Source organism: Drosophila teissieri, chromosome X (genome assembly GCF_016746235.2).
Source record: "Drosophila teissieri strain GT53w chromosome X, Prin_Dtei_1.1, whole genome shotgun sequence".
Classification (NCBI taxonomy): Eukaryota; Metazoa; Arthropoda; class Insecta; order Diptera; family Drosophilidae; genus Drosophila; species Drosophila teissieri.
This window is the reverse complement of record NC_053034.1, coordinates 23,765,838-23,786,100: the sequence shown is the minus strand read 5'-3', so window position 1 is coordinate 23,786,100 and position 20,263 is coordinate 23,765,838. Positions and strand designations below refer to the sequence as shown.

General features: G+C 40.7%; 3 protein-coding genes and 1 long non-coding RNA gene across 4 annotated transcripts; all 4 read right to left on the bottom strand.

Moving 5' to 3' along the window:
* Positions 1 to 368: 368 nt before the first annotated feature.
* LOC122625008 lies at positions 369 to 1,579 on the bottom strand (the record flags this gene model as incomplete). Its single annotated transcript, XM_043804818.1, has 3 exons — positions 1,445 to 1,579; positions 1,224 to 1,377; positions 369 to 466 (listed from the first exon to the last, which is right to left on the bottom strand). Coding segments are annotated over exons 1-3 (387 nt in total), but the record flags the coding sequence as incomplete, so codon positions are not given.
* Positions 1,580 to 9,755: 8,176 nt separating this feature from the next.
* LOC122624300 lies at positions 9,756 to 11,154 on the bottom strand. The gene is made up of 4 exons (XM_043803793.1): positions 11,018 to 11,154; positions 10,739 to 10,883; positions 9,960 to 10,634; positions 9,756 to 9,897 (listed from the first exon to the last, which is right to left on the bottom strand). The coding sequence occupies exons 1-3, from the start codon at positions 11,081 to 11,083 to the stop codon at positions 10,312 to 10,314; spliced, it is 534 nt and encodes a 177-aa protein (XP_043659728.1). The 5' UTR covers positions 11,084 to 11,154; the 3' UTR covers positions 9,756 to 9,897; positions 9,960 to 10,311.
* On the bottom strand, positions 11,090 to 14,283 carry LOC122625007. The gene is made up of 4 exons (XM_043804817.1): positions 14,149 to 14,283; positions 13,928 to 14,081; positions 13,742 to 13,863; positions 11,090 to 11,158 (listed from the first exon to the last, which is right to left on the bottom strand). Exons 1-4 carry the CDS (start codon positions 14,281 to 14,283, stop codon positions 11,090 to 11,092), a joined length of 480 nt encoding a protein of 159 aa, XP_043660752.1.
* Positions 14,284 to 19,494: 5,211 nt separating this feature from the next.
* On the bottom strand, positions 19,495 to 20,263 carry LOC122624313. The gene is made up of 3 exons (XR_006326460.1): positions 20,127 to 20,263; positions 19,848 to 19,992; positions 19,495 to 19,743 (listed from the first exon to the last, which is right to left on the bottom strand). It is a non-coding gene; the product is annotated as an uncharacterized LOC122624313 (long non-coding RNA).

Here is a 20,263-nt window from a genome sequence, read left to right as displayed (position 1 = left end):
TTGTTGCCACGCCCACTCTAACGCCCACAAACCGCCCAAAACTGCCACGTCCACACTATTGAAAAATGTTTCATTTTTGTATTAGTCTTGAAAATTTCTAACGATTTGTTAAAAAACTTTTTGCCACGCCCTCTCTAACGCCCACAAAACCGCCCAAAGCTGCCACGCCCACACTTTTGAATAATGTTTTGATATTTTTTCATTTATGTATTAGTCTTGTAAATTTCTATGGATTTGCCGAAAAACTTTTTGCCACGCCCACTCTAACGCCCACAAAACCGCCAAAAACTGTATGTGCTGAAGACTCTCCTTCGCACTTCGAATAGCTGAGTAACGGGTATCAGATAGTCGGGGAACTCGACTATAGCGTTCTCTCTTGTTTTGTTTGCATTATTTTTAACACATGCCAGTGCGTGGGCCAAGGCCTTCTCTGCTGGCTGCTGGCCGTCTAATGTGCCTATGCTATCTGTAACGAAAAGTATTTATACCCGTTACTCGTAGAGTAAAAGGGTATACTAGATTCGTTGAAAAGTATGTAACAGGCAGAAGGAAGCGATTCCGACCATATAAAGTATATATATTCTTGATCAGGATCAGTAGCCGAGTCGATCTGGCCATGTCCGTCTGTCCGTCCGTCTGTCCGTCCGTCTGTCCGTCTGTCCGTCTGTCCGTCCGTCTGTCCGTATGAACGTCGAGATCTCAGGAACTACGAAAGCTAGAAAGTTGAGATTAAACACACGGACTCCAGGTACATAGACGCAGCGCAAGTTTGTCGATTCATGTTGCCACGCCCACTCTAACGCCCACAAACCGCCCAAAACTGCCACGTCCACAGTTTTGAAAATTGTTTTGATATTTTTTCATTTTTGTATTAGTGTTGTAAATTTCTAACGATTTGCCAAAAAACTTTTTGCCACGCCCACTGTAACGCCCACAAACCGCCCAAAGCTGCCACGCCCACACTTTTGAAAAATGTTTTGATATTTTTTCATTTTTGTATTAGTCTTATAATATTATATCGATTTGCCAAAAAACTTTTTGCCACGCCCACTCTAACGCCCTCAAACCGACAAAAACTGTCAGTGTTGAAGATTCTCCTTCGCACTTCCACTAGCTGAGTAACGGGTATCAGATAGTCGGGGAACTCGACTATAGCGTTCTCTCTTGTTTTATAATAATATTATTAGATTATAGCAAAATAACAAATATATGTACATACATACCAATCAGAACGGAAAAGAATTTGGGAAATGCTTTTAATGACTTTTTCCCGTTTAGGCCGTCTATGTTGTAGGCGCACAACAGCGTTTCTGACAATACGCCCTTTATTGCCTTTGACAAATTGTTGCATTTTGAAATTTTTGTTATTGCTTCCATCTGAAAGAAAAAAATAAAAACACAGAATGAATTTTACGATCACTTAGACCATATATACTTTACTTACGTAGCGTTCTTGGGACCCTGAGCTTATGCTCTGGTCTAAAGCCACCAGGTCTTCCTCCGATGTGACTGGGAACGCCACATCCACAGCCACATTCTTCGCCTTCCCCTTTACGAAAATCTCCAACAAGGCCGTCATCCTCGCAACCTGGTTCGTGTTATTTATTTATTATTTTTATTTATTTATTATTTTTTATATTATTTAATTTATTATTAGCTTTATCATGAAATAATCATCAATAAATAATAATAATTACCACCGAAGAAGTCCACAGCAAAAAGCGATTTTTTCAACAAATATTTATATTGTGATTGGCTTTTTGTTGTGGATTTTTTAGCGCGATTAATCAAAATAAAATTTTTATGCTACTCTATTTGTATGCCAAAATAAAAATAGAGGCGCATGAAAACGTATCTTTAAAAAAATAGCGCGGCCCATTTTTAACTTTAATTTCGACTTGGGCGTGGTATATTTTATAATGAATATAAAATTAACATAACAATTGCATTCCATAGTTTTTTTTCTGTGCACATTCTTTAAGCACTTCACATTTCTTGCGCTTAACATATTATGTACTTTTCGCAAAATCATGCACTTTGGAATGCAATTAGCTATGCTAACTTATCAACACGAATCACTTTACTTACCGGATTTATATTTTTTTTTGTTGAAAATAAATTGAATTTTTTCACAAACACGACGTGTCACATTCACAATTAATTGCAAATGCAAAAGAAAAGGGGACGGAAAACGAAACCGAAAATTCTGACAGGCGCGTGCCAAGGTATTTCCGACCACAATGATCCGACGTTTAATTAGAATTACATAGAGAAATAATTAAAAACGGACGCACTTGCGTTGCCATAGGGAAATAATTAAAAACGGACGCACTTGCGTTGCCTATAGCGACAGTTTAATTTCTTAAAAAGCTTAAAATCCATAAATCAACAAATACAAATATAATATAAAACAATATAAATATCCCACCAATTATTAGATCGGTATTTAGAAGTCTATACATTGCGTTTTTTCTCGACTCTGATTTTGTCTCCTCTCATCTCTCATCTCTCACTCTCATTTTCGGTCACTGCTCCGAACTACTTCGAAAAAAACCAACAAATATGAACTGCGGGCAGAGGCAGCGGCAGAGCCACGACAGAATTCTGCTTGACTTTGGTGTTTGAAACTTTGCTAGAAAAAGCCTGTGAGATTTGTTTTTGTTTTTCGAACTCTGGCGAGGAAAAATACGGGAAAGGAATTTTGGTACTGAAGGGTACTAGCCCTGTAACGAATTTCTTCAGGCCTGGTGTTAGCTAAAGGGAACGAGCGCACGCAATTTGTTCCGGCTATCTGCTCGTAGGCTAACGGTGGTGGTGTTCGGACTGTTCCCCTTAGAGGTGCCTTTTCTTATTATTAGAATCAAAAATATGCGTGCTACGACAAGCAATATGATATTGACCATTACATTACACAAACTCTTGAGACCGGGCTATCATATGCTCACCAAAACAGACAGCGAGAGTCTTCTAACCTCAGATGTAATTGAGGCTAATGCGTCCCCACCCTTCCAATGGCCATTTGATGCTTCTCCTCGAATATTATTTTTGGGAATGGCCCCTTTATATGGTCTACAGGGTTCCTACTAACTGAAGGCAAAAATTAGGATACACTCAAAACATTATAAATTTTTATTCGCTACAAACTAAGAACAGTCGTTGGACACTAGCCATGATTAAAAGAATATACTTGATTGTGTAACTTAACATGCAGATTTTAAATGTTTGTTAATCGAGATGACGGAAAACGTTTTCGTCTTCAGTACAGGGTGCAAAGAAGAATGCGAATGAAATCGAGATTATAATGGTGTGTGAAAGAAACGGATTGAGCTGATTGGATTTTAGGTTATATTAATTGTTATCCGAGTTTCTCTTTGTTACTTTCGCCAAATTTTCTTTTGCGATCTTGCGCAGTATGGGAACTTAAAAAAAAGCATCTATTTCCTTTCTTTTATGAGGGAGGATTTACATACATGTTATAAAGCACGTTCAATAATAAAGGTTAAACTCGGCGCATTGGCTGCCGGAATCACTCACCCAAATATATCCTCTGGAGATCCAACGGAGAAAGCGCTTTGCCGTGGATACCGAGGCTGTGGGGCTTGGAGAAAAAAAATAACTTGCATAACATATATAAAAAAAAACCCTCATTAGGACAAAGGTCCAAAGTCCCTTCACATCCGATCAGTCATTTCTTTCTTCACACAAACTTCATTCCCGATTTTCACACTCGCGACTCCAGCCTTTTTATATTGGCCATTACGCACCGATCATCATGAATATATATATTAACTACAAACTAACAGACAAAACTAAGAACTAAACTTATCTACATGTGATGTTCTCGCGATTACGCTATATCGCAGCTTTGCTGCTGCTCGCTTTAACTCCGACTTTCAACTGCTTTTGCTTGGGCCGCGCCGTCACGACAAATCCAAGGAATGGCAAATTTGTTTTCTCGTTTCTTTTGCACCGCTGGGCAATAACTTTGAAATTTAGCGGGTCGCCCAAAAATAAAATTTGACTACTCAGACGACTTCCGACCAGCCAATCTTTTCCCCTGAACTCCAATGAGCCGACGTCCCGTGACCAATAAACACAATGCGAAAATGCTCATGCGGGTGATGAACAGCTTGGGTGGTAGTCTCTCCGGCTATAACATTTGTTTTCCAGCGGCCCTCTATCCGGTCGCTGATACGCCAAACCCTAAGAAACAAAAAACAATGGCCATGTACCCAACCTGGAGCGTAAGCCGCCGACAATCAATTTTTCCTTACCGACTGGGAAAACGTATGTATTCTGTTCTTCCCAGGCCAATCAATGCAGCTTGAACTCCAATGATCAAAAATAGTTCACTCGCGAAAGATAACCATACTTTAATTTCTTTCTAATTTAAACTTTGATTTGAAAAGGTTACTTAGTAAACTCTGCGAGGGATCGAACCGCGTGCTCAGGCCACTAAAAGGGAATAGACCGATTAGACGCTTGCCAAATAAGCGGGAAGGCATTAGAACGCTCCCCAACGGGAGTTTAGATCGTGAACAGCCTGACACTTGGCCCTGTTAATTTCTCTTTTCAAGATTGCCGCCATAACCCGATCCCGCACTTTTCAGATCTAGGTGGCGCCTCGCAAAGCAATGACCAAATCTTACCAGTTTCTCCCCCATCCCACAGAGAGCGACACTTTCCTGCTGCAACAAGCGTTACAGCCCGGACAGACGCTCAAAAAATCCCGCGCTTGCAAATACTGACGCACGAAATAAATCAGACAACATGTTGTGACCGTGGGGAAATATCTTCCCCACACATAAAAACTGACAATAGCAGGGACTGCAACCAAGGGGAAATTCAATGTAAATACACAACACGCATTGCTTTTTTCTTTAACTTAAGTCATAAACCGGATGTTACCAAACTAAGTATAAACAAGAAACCCACCACCCACAAGGAAATTTCTGGGAAGATAACCACTTCCCCCCATCGGAAGGGCGTTTCCCCACGCCCCCCTGCTCAAGACAAATTACAGTCAAAACCCAAATCTATCGCCATGCATACTATGGGAAATACATCAGCATCTCGAACCCTTAGCCGGCCTGCTGCCAAGCGAGATCTATTTAACTCACCCCCTAAAAGCAAGGGCGTGCAGCCAATGAGTTTCTCGGAAGTGGTAACTGGATCTGGATTAGGATTTGTGGCACCCTCCGATCCAGCACCACTAACGAAAACCCCGGGCAAGCGACCAAATGTGGATATGGACAGCTCAAACTACACAACGCCAAATAAAAGGGCATGCGTGCCCTCCGTTTTTGCTACCCCAAGCATTTTTCCCCCCCTGAATACCCCCATCTTCAAAAGCAAGGCGGCCCAAAGTATTGTAGAGGAAATCAAAGCCCCCCGCCACCCAACCCCCTGTGATAAAGCCCCTGCATGCAGCGCCTCGGGAATGCCGTACCTGCCGTACTGGCAACTTCGAAAATAGGGTAGTTCTCTGGCTGCCAGTGTACTGTCATTATTGTCAACTTTGACGGATATATATTTCCGATCTGGGGTAACCTTCTGAGCCCACGCTTCCAGATCGTTCTTTTCCACTTTGGCCATCATCGAGAGCAGTTGTCTTCTGGGAGCAATTAGTTTTTTTTGATCGTGATTGAATTGCATTAGCAATGTGTTCCCAATAACGACAAGCTTCAATTCCTAAATACTAACGCTATATACAATTAAACGTCAAAAAAAAAAAAAAAAAATTGTACTGGATGCCAGGCCTAAATGCAGGGTAAATATTTAATAACCCCGGTTAACGAATTAGGAAGTGATTTTTTGTTTTATTTTTTTTCTTTGGCGATTTTTCATTTCGGAAAAAAAAATCATAGCGTGGCACCTTGTGAGCAGTCCCATAGGCAAAAGTTAAGCGGAAAAGTGAGCCAGCATCGCAGCGCCGTAGCCGTAGTCGTCGAACAACCAGCAAGAAAAAATGTAAAGGGAAAAAAATAAGCAATGATGACGTCATAAAATGGATCTTCGAAAACCCTAGCTTGTCCCAAAAGCAATACCTGTGCCGCCTGCAAAAATAAACCAAAAGATATTAAATAAAGGAGATGAAACGAAAACGTAGCTGCTAGCCAGTGCAGGCGATATGACATCGAGCTACCCTGTTAATAAGCTCATACTTTGCGACTAGTGCCATTCTCCTCAGCGATATTTACCGATATCACCTGGTAGTTCGACCAATGGGTTAATTAAGAAACCAATTCGCTTAAAGTTTAAAAACTATCCTCTCTTGTTACTGTATAGGGATCATGAAATTGAAAAAAAAGGCAATCAAATAAGAGAAAAATGTTGATGAAGTGAACGGGTGAAAACTAAAATACAAAGTAAAAAGAAAAGAATGTGAAAAAAAATAAATATATAAATAAAATAAAATAATATATAAAATAAATAAATAAAATAAATAAATAAATCGCTAAAAAAAAAATAAACATATAATTCCGCAAGCTGAAATCAAACGAACATAATAAAAACAATTCCTAAATACTAATGTGATTATATTACCAAAATAAAATAATGAAAAGAAAAGAAACCGACGACGACCTAACTTTGTAACCAAAAACGAGAACATTTTTTTCCCAGCCGATCGCCGCAGCCAAAGATCTTTCGCCGCCGGAATTGGATTTGCTGTAAGTGCTCTATTACATATGTACATTGTTTTATTCTACTCTTTATTTAGTTATTTCGTAATCGGCAACACGCAAGGAGCTTTAAAAGCTGCAGTAATTGTAAAATTAGTTTTGTTTTGATTACGCCGTTACATGAAAACGAAGAATTTGGATTAACGTAATACAACAATATACCTTCCCATGTTTCATTCTTATTATTATTACTATTATATCATACCTATTAATTATTGAATTACACTGTTTTATATAAGATTAACCCAGTTCTTTTCCAGCTACATTTATCTCTTTGCCAATAATTTACTATACTTATATAATATATATATAGCTAATTTCTTTGTATACATTTATCTATACATAACTAATGGTAAAACTAAAGATATAACGAGAAATGAAATAGGAATTTCGGTGAATTATGTAAAAAATATATACTTATAGAACTGAGATGAATATGAAATGGATAGTTTATAAATTACTATTTTAATAAACGGTTATCAACATGAATTTTAGATAAATTTCTCCTAATCCGGGGGTCATGGATATCAAAGTGTTATGGAATGAGTAGAAGGTAGTCACTTCAAGGGATCCTAATTCTAATTTGCAGGACCATAAGGATCATGGAAGGGTGGGCATTACGCAGACTTGCGTGGTAGAAGAAGTGATGTTGGCAAGTGTATCCCTTATTTTCTCCCTCTTTAGTTTTTTTTTCTTTCTATTTTTATTCTAGCCTTTTTTTTTTGTTTGTCCCTTTTTTGTTCATAAATATAGTACGCGAATTTTAATTATTTTTCAATAGCAAACGAGCATTTTAACGTGGCGGTGCTTTCTTTTGCTGATCCACCCCAAGCCGACTAGATATCTGAATTGCCGAGGACATCGCGTGCTCCGTTAACACGTTAATATTCCACCAGCTCAGTCTTAATAAATCGTTATATGCTACAGGGTGCCCTGCCTATAAGGCAGAGAAACAAAAACTAGCAGTCAACAGGATAGATTTCCACAAAATTAGGTCAACAATGGACGTATAAACCTACAAATATGAACGGCAGCCCCCCCTCGCATTCAACAAGACCCCCCGACTACCATGTAGTACCGAAATAGCCGAAGCCCGAAAGGAAGCCGCCAGGAAGTCTACAATAAATCCGTTCCGGCAAAATGTGAAGGATAGTAGACCAAATCAACCACGCTTTTCTTCACATGAAGCTGCCATACAAACACGCCTAAATAAATGGCGCCGGAATGCAGACAAGGTCTCCACAAATGGCAGGATCAATCCCAAGGTCAAGGCCCCAAACATGGCTAGAAACCCAGCGCAAAGACATCTGGAAAAATTCCAGAACAGGCGTCGAAATGATCAAAATGTGCATAAGGAACAGAAAAATCTAGAAAAAACAACGAACCGCAAACAGGGAAATGACGACAGCCCCCCGACAACGAGCAGAGCTGCCATGGCAAATCTGAAGCCAAGGATTGTGAAGGAGAAAACTTCACCTCAAAATTCCAACACTCTTTCGAAAAATAGTCACCCCGACGACCCCGTCATTAAACTAGCAAATAGAGTTGACAATTTGGAAAAGAAGATTGACATTTTAATGGCTTTAATTATACAAGGAAGACAAAATGACCCAGATATGGAAACGTCGATTTAACTTTAATTAAAATAAGACTGCTAAAAGACTGAAAAAAGACTAAAATGGCATGTTCAGACGAAAAGCGAAGCAGCAACTATACCCTAGCGGCAGCAACTCGCCTAATTTCCCTCTTGACAACCTGTAAACAAGGAAATAACTATAAATAATATTATATAAAATATCAAAACGCCACTCACCAGCAAGCAATCCGGACGAAAAGCCTCTTGACGATGTATTCCTGCTGATCCCTACGAAGAGGACGTGAAGGATGTCACCCACTAGGACCCGCATAGATGAATTCAACGCGCGGCAAAAACATGATGAATATCCTTCGAAATGTCATGAAACAACAGCTGCAATCTCTCCTAAAGCCGTACTCGACGATAAAAGACGACCCGACTTGGCGAAATGGATAAACTAACTTTTTGGCACTTAAAACACAATAAACATACAATGTTATGATGCCATCTCCATACTGAGATTCCCCCACGATTTTATAGACCCTAGGCGTGGTGCTGCCGACCCGGCAAAAGGTCGAAATCGTGACCCTTGAAATTGACTTTTTTCCTCAGAAATGTAATATCGACGAAATCTTTGTTAAAGATTGAAATAATTTAATCAAAACATAAAACAGAGAGCTATATAATAATATATATAAAACATTAACAATGTTTTGATGCCGTATCTATGTTAAGAAGCCCCCTCGATTTTATTGACCCTTGGCGCGGCGCTGCTGACCCGGCAAAAGGTCAAAATCGTGACTCTTGAATTCGACTTTTTCCTGGTAGCAACGGTATACTGACAACATCCCTGAAAAAGAATATAATAAATTAATAAAAGCATAAAACTACGCAACTTACTACTTCCCGACTCGACGTAACCGAAAATGGAGATTTTGGCACTTAAAACATATAAAACGTATCATGTTTTGATGCCATTTCCATGTGGGGATGCCCCCTCGACTTTCTTGACCTTAGGCGCGGCGCTGCTGACCCGGCAAAAGGTCGAAATCGTGACCCTTAAATTTTGACCTATCTTCCGCAGCATTAGAATACTGACGCTGACCCTGAAAAAGAACAAAATAAATCAATAAAAGCATAAAACTACGCAACTGACTACTTCCCGACTCGACGTAACCGAAAATGGAGATTTTGGCACTTAAAACATATAAAACGTATAATATTTTGATACCGTCTCCATGTGGGGATGCCCCTTCGACTTTCTGGACCCTAGGCGAGGCGCTGCTGACCCGGCAAAAGGTCGAAATCGTGACCCTCGAATTTGACTTTTTCCCGCAGCAAGGTTACACTGACGAAACGAATTCATTTTACATGCGTAACCCTAACGATTCCCAAAATCAGCAACAGCAACGCAACTGTCGCAGCAAACTGACGAGAATTAATGGCGTCTCCATGCCACAGTCTACCCTCGTCACTGTGGACCATTTGCGTGGCGCTGCTGATGTCGGAAGTGAAAAAATTCGCGCACTCCAAATTCGTCTTTTTCCCCTCAATGACTTCCAGTGACAACTATTGCGTCCAATCCACAGCACTGCATATCCAGCCCATGCTATTTCCAAATCCAACTCGGCAGCTCTCCTGTAAAAAATAGAGCAATTGTTAATAAATTACAAACCAGAAAAACAAATGGAAATTAATACAAACGACAACGCCCCTCTCTGCCAATACAAACAAATAACTAGGGTCCGAGGCTCGTCAAAATGCCTGTTGTCTAACTACACGAATTTGCACATTTTTATTAGCCTCTCATCCCTTGATTTCCAAATTGAAAAATCCCGGACAACTGGACCAGTAAAAGAAAAGACAAATGCCAATCAGACAAAAACAAAAAAAATTAAACACATAGGCACACTTATCTAATACAATTTTCTACATCAAATTCCATGGACTTTCTCGAGCGGCGGCCTACGGCAAAGCATTTTGGCCCGGCGATTATAAGATGCTCCTCTATTCCTGGCGAGATGGCCTACGAAAGCGGCAATTCTGACGACTTCAAATCAATGATGACCTCCCTGCCGATTCCTGAAGGACACTAGCTGAGATGCAGAAACTTTTCGGACCTTGCAACGAGACGGCGGCGCGGGAACTGACAGCGTTCTGGACAACGTGTTCTGACAACTGGAGAAAAAACCAGAGAACGGGTTGACAGCTTATTAACAGACGTAGCGCGTAACGAATCCACTTAAAGCGATGAGTTTCCTGCCCAAATTCAGGCAGACTCCACCGCCAAACGTTGCCAGCAACTCTAAAATGACCGCAATAACGGCTGCGCGGGATCCACATCGGAACCTCAATGTTGACGACTGGCGGAGTGTCTGAAATTTAGAAGAAAATTGCAAACTCAAAATAACGGCCGCTGTGGTGGTAGGAAGTACCACATATGACAGCTGCGTTAAAATATCCACCACGAATTACTCACCTGCAACGCTGGTCCAACTCAAATGTTGCAAGTTGCGCGCACCCTGCGACTGCAACAAATTGGGCCAAACATCCCCAATTCTCCACCGGCAATGACTCCTGAGGTCTCCAGTGACTTGGTGCTTCCGTCCTTCTGGCGGGGGTACCTGTAAAGAGAAATAAAAAGCAATATTAAATTTAAATTTAAAGACTTTGTAAACATTTGGCAATTTGAAAATGTAAACAAAGCAAACAGATGATAATGTTACCATCCTACGCAATCCACCATGAACTTACTTACCTGCAAGCCGGCCCGATTCAAATTTGCAAGTGGCGCGCACCCTGCGGCCGCAACAAACTGGGCCATACATCTTTATTTTCCACCGACGATGACTCCACAGGATTCGAGCGACTTGATGCTTCCGTCCTTCTGGCGGGGTACCTGTAAAGAGAAAGAAAAATCAATTTTAAACTCAAATTTAAAAACTTTTGTAAGTATTTACACAATTAGAAAATGTAAGCAAAGAGAACATATGTTAATGTTACCAGTCCACGCACTGTCAAGAAAATACTAACTTAAATTTAAATTATATTTACCACACTTGTCCAACCCTTATAGCCTACTGAATACCGTTCTAATAATTGGTGCGATTTCTATATAGTTTTAAGTGTATATATAATTTATATTTGTTGATTTAAGGATTTTAAGTTTTGTAAGAAATTAAACTGTCGCTATAGGCAACGCAAATGTGTCCGTTTTTAATTATTTGTCTCTGTAATTCTAATTACACGGGATCATTCTGGTCGGAAATACCCTGGCACGCACCTGTCAGAATTTTCGGTTTCGTTTACCGTCCCCCTTTTCTTTTGAATTTGTATTAAATTGTAAATAGTGACAAGTGGTTTTTGCTTGAAACATTTTCAACGTTAAATATATAAAGTCGGAATTTAAAGGGTTTCGTGTTGATAAATTAGCGTAGCTAATTGCATTCCAAACGGCATGACTTTGCGAAAAGTCTTTAAAATACATAAATGTACATAATATGTTAAGCGCAAGAAATGTGAAGTGCTAAAAGAAAATTTAAGAATGTCCACAGAAAAAAAAACAATGGAATGCAATTGTGATGTTAATTTTATTTTAATTATAAATTATACCACGCCCAAGTCGAAATTAAAGTTAAAAATGGGCCGCGCTATTTTTTTAAAAATTAGTTTTCATGCGTTGATGCGGAACAGAAGTCATTCTGTCTCCGTACTTTCACAAGTAAAGTTAAAAACTTTCACAAGTAAAGTTAAAAGAAAAAAGTTAAATAAACCAGCAAAGTTAAAATAAAAGTTAAAATAAAGCAATTAAAAGTACTTAAAATAGAAAAATCACCAGCAAAGTTAAAATAAAAGACAAAATAAAGCAATTAAGAGCACTTAAAATAGACACACTAAAAACAAAAACTTAATTAGTGAAATAATGGTGATAATTGGACAAAACAAAGACATTAGAATAATGTCTTTGGACAAACCCAGCGAGCTGTAGCTATTTTTTAAAGAAGAACCACTAAGACGAAAAGAATGAAGAAAGCCAAAAAAGGCAAGGAAGAAGGACAAGAAGCACAAAGGAAACGAAATTAAATCACGGGACCCGCCAAAACTAAAAGCAAGCGTATTTATACCATTACAAGTATCGCATCATAAGACAGAAACACAGCAGATATTATGGCTAATATAATATTCTCTGATGCTTCATCCAATGACGAGGTGGTCTCACTTTTCTCGAGCCCAGAACGGCGAAATACCCCGTTTTTTCTTGAAATATCGCCCATGTCCCACGGATCTGACAATTCTCAGCTTAATATTAGTATTATAAACCTGAAGAATCTATCCTCTGACACAGCAATAAAAAGATTAAAAAACCCTTCAGAGACTGCCATAAAAATTGTTAATTCCCTTTCATACAAGGGAAAAGAGAACACGAATAACGAACATGACCAAAATGACCAAAATGACCTGCTCTCAACTACTAATACTAACGAAACAACAGATGGCGCCAAAAGAAGCATCTCAAAAGGGAAATTGGCTTCTCCTCCTGCTCCTTCTCATACTAATAGGGGGAATAAACTGACCACAGGAATTCCTGAACGAATTCCCGAGGAATTCTTGGACGATATCCCGAGGAATTCCTGGACGATTCCAGAGGAATTCCTGGACAAATTCCCAAGGAATTCCTAGACAAATTCCCGAGGAATTCCTGGACGAATTCCCGAGGATTTTCTGGACGATTCCAGAGGAATTCCTGGACGAATTCCCAAGGAATTCCCAAGAAATATACCTGTAAGTCCAGAAAAATCTCCCAAAAAATTAAAAAATTTATTTAAATTGTAAATTAATCTTTTTTTTCTTTTATTCGACTAGTTTTTTCCTTTTTATACCCGTTACTCGTAGAGTAAAAGGGTATACTAGATTCGTTGAAAGGTATGTAACAGGCAGAAGGAAGCGTTTCCGACCATATAAAGTATATATATTCTTGATCAGGATCAGTAGCCGAGTCGATTTGGCCATGTCCGTCCGTCTGTCCGTCCGTATGAACTTCGAGATCTTAGGAACTACAAAAGCTAGAAAGTTGAGATTAAGCATACAGACTCCAGGGGCATAGACGCAGCGCAAATTTGTCGATTCATGTTGCCACGCCCACTCTAACGCCCACAAACCGCCCAAAACTGCCACGTCCACACTTTTGAAAAATGTTTCGTTTTTTTTTCATTTTTGTATTAGTCTTGAAAATTTTTAACGATTTGCCAAAAAACTTTTTGCCACGCCCCCTCTAACGCCCACAAAACCGCCCAAAGCTGCCACGCCCACACTTTTGAATAATGTTTTGATATTTTTTCATTTATGTATTAGTCTTGTAAATTTCTATGGATTTGCCGAAAAACTTTTTGCCACGCCCACTCTAACGCCCACAAAACCGCCAAAAACTGTATGTGCTGAAGACTCTCCTTCGCACTTCGAATAGCGGAGTAACGGGTATCAGATAGTCGGGGAACTCGACTATAGCGTTCTCTCTTGTTTTGTTTGCATTATTTTTAACACATGCCAGTGCGTGGGCCAAGGCCTTCTCTCCTGGCTGCTGGCCTTCTAATGTGCTTATGCTATCTGTAACGAAAAGTATTTTTATAATAATATTATTAGATTATAGCAAAATAATAAATATACATACCAATCAGAACGGAAAAGAATTTGGGAAATGCTTTTAATGACTTTTTCCCGTTTAGGCCGTCTATGTTGTAGGCGCACAACAGCGTTTCTGACAATACGCCCTTTATTGCCTTTGACAAATTGTTGCATTTTGAAATTATTGTTATTGCTTCCATCTGAAAGAAAAAAATAAAAACACAGAATGAATTTTACGATCACTTAGACCATATATACTTTACTTACGTAGCGTTCTTGGGACCCTGAGCTTATGCTCTGGTCTAAAGCCACCAGGTCTTCCTCCGATGTGACTGGGAACGCCACATCCACAGCCACATTCTTCGCCTTCCCCTTTACAAAAATCTCCAACAAGGCCGTCATCCTCGCAACCTGGTTCGTGTTATTTATTTATTATTTTTTATATTATTTAATTTATTATTAGCTTTATCATGAAATAATCATCAATAAATAAAAATAATTACCACCGAAGAAGTCCACAGCAAAAAGCGTTTTTTTTTAACAAATATTTATATTGTGATTGGCTTTTTGTTGTGGATTTTTTCGCGCGATTAATCAAAATTAAAATCTGTATGCTACTCTATTTGTATGCCAAAATAAAAATAGAGGCGCATGAAAACTTATCTTTAAAAAAATAGCGCGGCCCATTTTTAACTTTAATTTCGACTTGGGCGTGGTATATTTTATAATGAATATAAAATTAACATAAGAATTGCATTCCATAGTTATATCCGTTACTCGTAGAGTAAAAGGGTATACTAGATTCGTTGAAAAGTATGTAACAGGCGGAAGGAAGCGTTTCCGACCATAAAAAGTATATATATTCTTGATCAGGATCAATAGCCGAGTCGATCTGGCCATGTCCGTCTGTCCGTCCGTCAGTCCGTCCGTCTGCCCGTCTGTCTGTCCGTATGAACGTCGAGATCTCAGGAACTACAAAAGCTAGAAAGTTGAGATTAAGCATACAGACTCCTGAGAAATAGACGCAGCGCAAGTTTGTCGATTCATGTTGCCACGCCCACAAACCGCGCAAAACTGCCACGCCCACACTTTTGAAAAATGTTTTGATATTTTTTCATTTTTGTATTAGTCTTGTAAATTTCTATCGATTTGCCAAAAAACTTTTTGCCACGCCCACTCTAGCGCCCACAAACCGCCAAAAACTGTCAGTGCTGAAGACTCCTTCGCACTTTCACTAGCTGAGTAACGGGTATCAGATAGTCGGGGAACTCGACTATAGCGTTCTCTCTTGTTTTTTTCTGTGCACATTCTTTAAGCACTTCACATTTCTTGCGCTTAACATATTATGTACTTTTCGCAAAATCATGCACTTTGGAATGCAAATAGCTATGCTAACTTATCAACACGAATCACTTTACTTACCGGATTTATATTTTTTTTTGTTGAAAATAAATTGAATTTTTTCACAAACACGACGTGTCACATTCACAATTAATTGCAAATGCAAAAGAAAAGGGGTGACGGAAAACGAAACCGAAAGTTCTAACAGGCGCGTGCCAGGGTATTTCAGGGTAAATAAAAACGGACGCACTTGCGTTGCCTATAGCGACAGTTTAATTTCTTAAAAAGCTTAAAATCCTTAAATCAACAAATATAAATTATATATACACTTAAAACAATATAAATATCCCACCAATTATTAGATCGGTATTTAGAAGTCTATACATTGCGTTTTTTCTCGACTCTGATTTTGTCTCCTCTCATCTCTCACTCTCATTTTCGGTCACTGCTCCGAACTACTTCGAAAAAAAACCAACAAATATGAACTGCGGGCAGAGGCAGCGGCAGAGCCACGACAGAATTCTGCTTGACTTTGGTGTTTGAAACTTTGCTAGAAAAAGCCTGTGAGATTTGTTTTTGTTTTTCGAACTCTGGCGAGGAAAAATACGGGCAAGGAATTTTGGTACTGAAGGGTACTAGCCCGGACAGACGCTCAAAGAATCCCGCGCTTGCAAATACTGACGCACGAAATAAATCAGACAACATGTTGTGACCGTGGGGAAATATCTTCCCCACACATAAAAACTGACAATAGCAGGGACTGCAACCAAGGGGAAATTCAATGTAAATACACAACACGCATTGCTTTTTTCTTTAACTTAAGTCATAAACCGGATGTTACCAAACTAAGTATAAACAAGAAACCCACCACCCACAAGGAAATTTCTGGGAAGATAACCACTTCCCCCCACCGGAAGGGCGTTTCCCCACGCCCCCCTGCTCAAGACAAATTACAGTCAAAACCCAAATGTATCGCCATGCATACTATGGGAAATACATCAGCATCCCGAACCCTTAGCCGGCCTGCTGCCAAGCGAGATCTATTTAACTCACCCCCTAAAAGCAAGGGCGTGCAGCCAATGAGTTTCTCGGAAGTGGTAACTGGATCTGGATTAGGATTTGTGGCACCCTCCGATCCAGCACCACTAACGAAAACCCCGGGCAAGCGACCAAATGTGGATATGGACAGCTCAAACTACACAACTACACGCCAAATAAAAGGGCATGCGTGCCCTCCGTTTTTGCTACCCCAAGCATCTTTCCCCCCCTGAATACCCCCATCTTCAAAAGCAAGGTGGCCCAAAGTATTGTAGAGGAAATCAAAGCCCCCCGCCACCCAACCCCCTGTGATGAAGCCCCTGCATGCAGCGCCTCGGCGCCAATCAGAAATCAATCAAAAAGAAATCCTAGCAAAGAGTGACACCCCCTTCTTTTCCAACCAGATTAAATCTGAAAGCGGCTTCAGAGTAGTTATTCGCCATTTACACCCTTCCACCCCTTGCACATGGATAACTAGTGAGTTGCAGAAGCTCGGCCTCCAGTCCAACTTTGCACGGAATATGATCAATCCTGCAACTGGAGGCCCGATGCGGATGCACGAACTAGAAATTGTCTAAGTCAAGGATGGCAGCCACCAGCGGATTCTCTCCATAAAAGAGCTAGGCGGGCAAAGGGTGGAAGTTGAAAGGAAGAATAGGACGAGGGAGCCGGTTCAGTGCTTCAGGTGCCAGGGGTTCAGGCATGCTAGAAATACATGCATGAAGCCCCCAAGGTGCATGAAGTGCGCCGGCCAGCACTGGTCTAGCGAATGCACAAAGCCAAGATCAACCCCCGCCTCCTGTTTTAACTGCAACGGAAACCACATCAGCGCATACAAGGGGTGCCCTGCCTATAAGGCAAAGAAACAAAAACTAGCAGTCAACAGGATAGATTTCCACAAAATTAGGTCAACAATGGACGTAAAAACCAACAAATATGAACGGCAGCCCCCCTCCCATTCAACAAGACCCCCCGACTACCATATAGTACCGAAATAGCCGAAGCCCGAAAGGAAGCCGCCAGGAAGTCTACAATGAATCCGTTCCGGCAAAATGTGAAGGATAGTAGACCAAATCAACCACGCTTTTCTTCACATGAAGCTGCCATACAAAAACGCCTAAATAAATGGCGCCGGAACGCAGACAAGGTCTCCACAAATGGCAGGATCAATCCCAAGGTCAAGGCCCCAAACATGGCTAGAAACCCAGCGCAAAGACATCTGGAAAAATTCCAGAACAGGCTTCGAAATGAACAAAATGTGCATAAGGAACAGAAAAATCTAGAAAAAACAACGAACCGCAAACAGGGAAATGACGACAGCCCCCCGACAACGAGCAGAGCTGCCATGGCAAATCTGAAGCCAAGGATTATGAAGGAGACAACGCCTTCACCTCAAAATACCAACACTCTTCCGAAAAATAGTCACCCCGACGACCCCGTCATTAAACTAGCAAATAGAGTTGACAATTTGGAAAAGAAGATTGACATTTTAATGGCTTTAATTATACAAGGAAGACAAAATGACCCAGATATGGAAACGTCGATTTAACTTTAATTAAAATAAGACTGCTAAAAGACTGAAAAAAGACTAAAATGGCATGTTCAGACGAAAAGCGAAGCAGCAACTATACCCTAGCGGCAGCAACTCGCCTAATTTCCCTCTTGACAACCTGTAAACAAGGAAATAACTATAAATAATATTATATAAAATACAAAACGCCACTCACCAGAAAGCAATCCGGACGAAAAGCCTCTTGACGATGTATTCCTGCTGATCCCTACGAAGAGGACGTGAAGGATGTCACCCACTAGGACCCGCATAGATGAATTCAACGCGCGGCAAAAACATGATGAATATCCTTCGAAATGTCCTGAAACAACAGCTGCAATCTCTCCAAAAGCCGTACTCGACGATAAAAGACAACCCGACTTGGCGAAATGGATAAACTTACTTTTTGGCACTTAAAACACAATAAACATACAATGTTTTGATGCCGTCTCCATACTGGGATTCCCCCACGATTTTATAGACCCTAGGCGTGGTGCTGCCGACCCGGCAAAAGGTCAAAATCGTGACTCTTGAATTCGACTTTTTCCTGGTAGCAACGGTATACTGACAACATCCCTTGAAAAGAATATAATAAATTAATAAAAGCATAAAACTACGCAACTTACTACTTCCCGACTCGACGTAACCCAAAATGGAGATTTTGGCACTTAAAACATATAAAATGTATCATGTTTTGATGCCATTTCCATGTGGGGATGCCCCCTCGACTTTCTTGACCTTAGGCGCGGCGCTGCTGACCCGGCAAAAGGTCGAAATCGTGACCCTCGAATTTGACTTTTTCCCGCAGCAAGGTTACACTGACGAAACCCCTGAAAAAGAATAATAAATTAGTTAAAGCATAAAACTACGCAACTGACTACTAGAAACAAGAAATAATATAAAACTTACCTTTAAATAGACGAATTCATTTTACATGCGTAACCCTAGCGATTCCCAAAATCAGCAACGGCAACGCAACTGTCGCAGCAAACTGACGAGAATTAATGGCGTCTCCATGCCACAGTCTACCCTCGTCACAGTGGACCATTTGCGTGGCGCTGCTGATGTCGGAAGTGAAAAAATTCGCGCACTCCAAATTCGTCTTTTTCCCCTCAATGACTTCCAGTGACAACTATTGCGTCCAATCCACAGCACTGCATATCCAGCCCATGCTATTTCCAAATCCAACTCGGCAGCTCTCCTGTAAAAAATAGAGCAATTGTTAATAAATTACAAACCAGAAAAACAAATGGAAATTAATACAAACGACAACGCCCCTCTCTGCCAATACAAACAAATAACTAGGGTCCGAGGCTCGTCAAAATGCCTGTTGTCTAACTACACGAATTTGCACATTTTTATTAGCCTCTCATCCCTTGATTTCCAAATTGAAAAATCCCGGACAACTGGACCAGTAAAAGAAAAGACAAATGCCAATCACACAAAAGCAAAAAAAATTAAACACATAGGCACACTTATCTAATACAATTTTCTACATCCAATTCCATGGACTTTCTCGAGCGGCGGCCTACGGCAAAGCATTTTGGCCCGGCGATTATAAGATGCTCCTCTATTCCTGGCGAGATGACCTAAGAAAGCGGCAATTCTGACGACTTCAAATCAATGATGACCTCCCTGCCGATTTCTGAAGGACACTAGCTGAGATGCAGCAACTTTTCGGACCTTGCAACGAGACGGCGGCGCGGGAACTGACAGCGTACTGGACCCTCCTGACAACTGGAGAAAAAACCAGAGAACGGGTTGGCAGCTTATTGGCAGACGTAGAGCGTAACGAATCCACTTAAAGCGATGAGTTTCCTGCCCAAATTCAGGCAGACTCCACCGCCAAACGTTGCCAGCAACTCTAAAATGACCGCAATAACGGCTGCGCGGGATCCACATCGGAACCTCAATGTTGACAACTGGCGGAGTGTCTGAAATTTAGAAGAAAATTGCAAACTCAAAATAACGGCCGCTGTGGTGGTAGGAAGTACCACATATGACAGCTGCGTTAAAATATCCACCACGAATTACTCACCTGCAACGCTGGTCCAACTCAAATGTTGCAAGTTGCGCGCACCCTGCGACTGCAACAAATTGGGCCAAACATCCCCAATTCTCCACCGGCAATGACTCCTGAGGTCTCCAGTGACTTGGTGCTTCCGTCCTTCTGGCGGGGGTACCTGTAAAGAGAAATAAAAAGCAATATTAAATTTAAATTTAAAGACTTTGTAAACATTTGGCAATTTGAAAATGTAAACAAAGCAAACAGATGATAATGTTACCATCCTACGCAATCCACCATGAACTTACTTACCTGCAAGCCGGCCCGATTCAAATTTGCAAGTGGCGCGCACCCTGCGGCCGCAACAAACTGGGCCATACATCTTTATTTTCCACCGACGATGACTCCACAGGATTCGAGCGACTTGATGCTTCCGTCCTTCTGGCGGG

What these genes read in the sequence shown, in the direction of transcription:
- LOC122624300 (XM_043803793.1), bottom strand. Translation starts at nt 11,083, where the DNA reads ATGGCCCAGTTTGTTGCGGCCGCAGGGTGCGCGCCACTTGCAAATTTG. An exon ending in TGAATCGGGCCGGCTTGCAG is followed by an intron (nt 10,884 to 11,017) that starts GTAAGTAAGTTC and finishes TTCTCTTTACAG; the next exon opens with GTACCCCCGCCAGAAGGACG. An exon ending in GAGTTGGACCAGCGTTGCAG is followed by an intron (nt 10,635 to 10,738) that starts GTGAGTAATTCG and finishes TCTAAATTTCAG; the next exon opens with ACACTCCGCCAGTCGTCAAC.
- LOC122625007 (XM_043804817.1), bottom strand. Translation starts at nt 14,283, where the DNA reads ATGACGGCCTTGTTGGAGATTTTTGTAAAGGGGAAGGCGAAGAATGTG. An exon ending in CAGGGTCCCAAGAACGCTAC is followed by an intron (nt 14,082 to 14,148) that starts GTAAGTAAAGTA and finishes TTTTTCTTTCAG; the next exon opens with ATGGAAGCAATAACAATAAT. An exon ending in TAGTCGAGTTCCCCGACTAT is followed by an intron (nt 11,159 to 13,741) that starts CTGATACCCGTT and finishes TTCTCTTTACAG; the next exon opens with GTACCCCGCCAGAAGGACGG.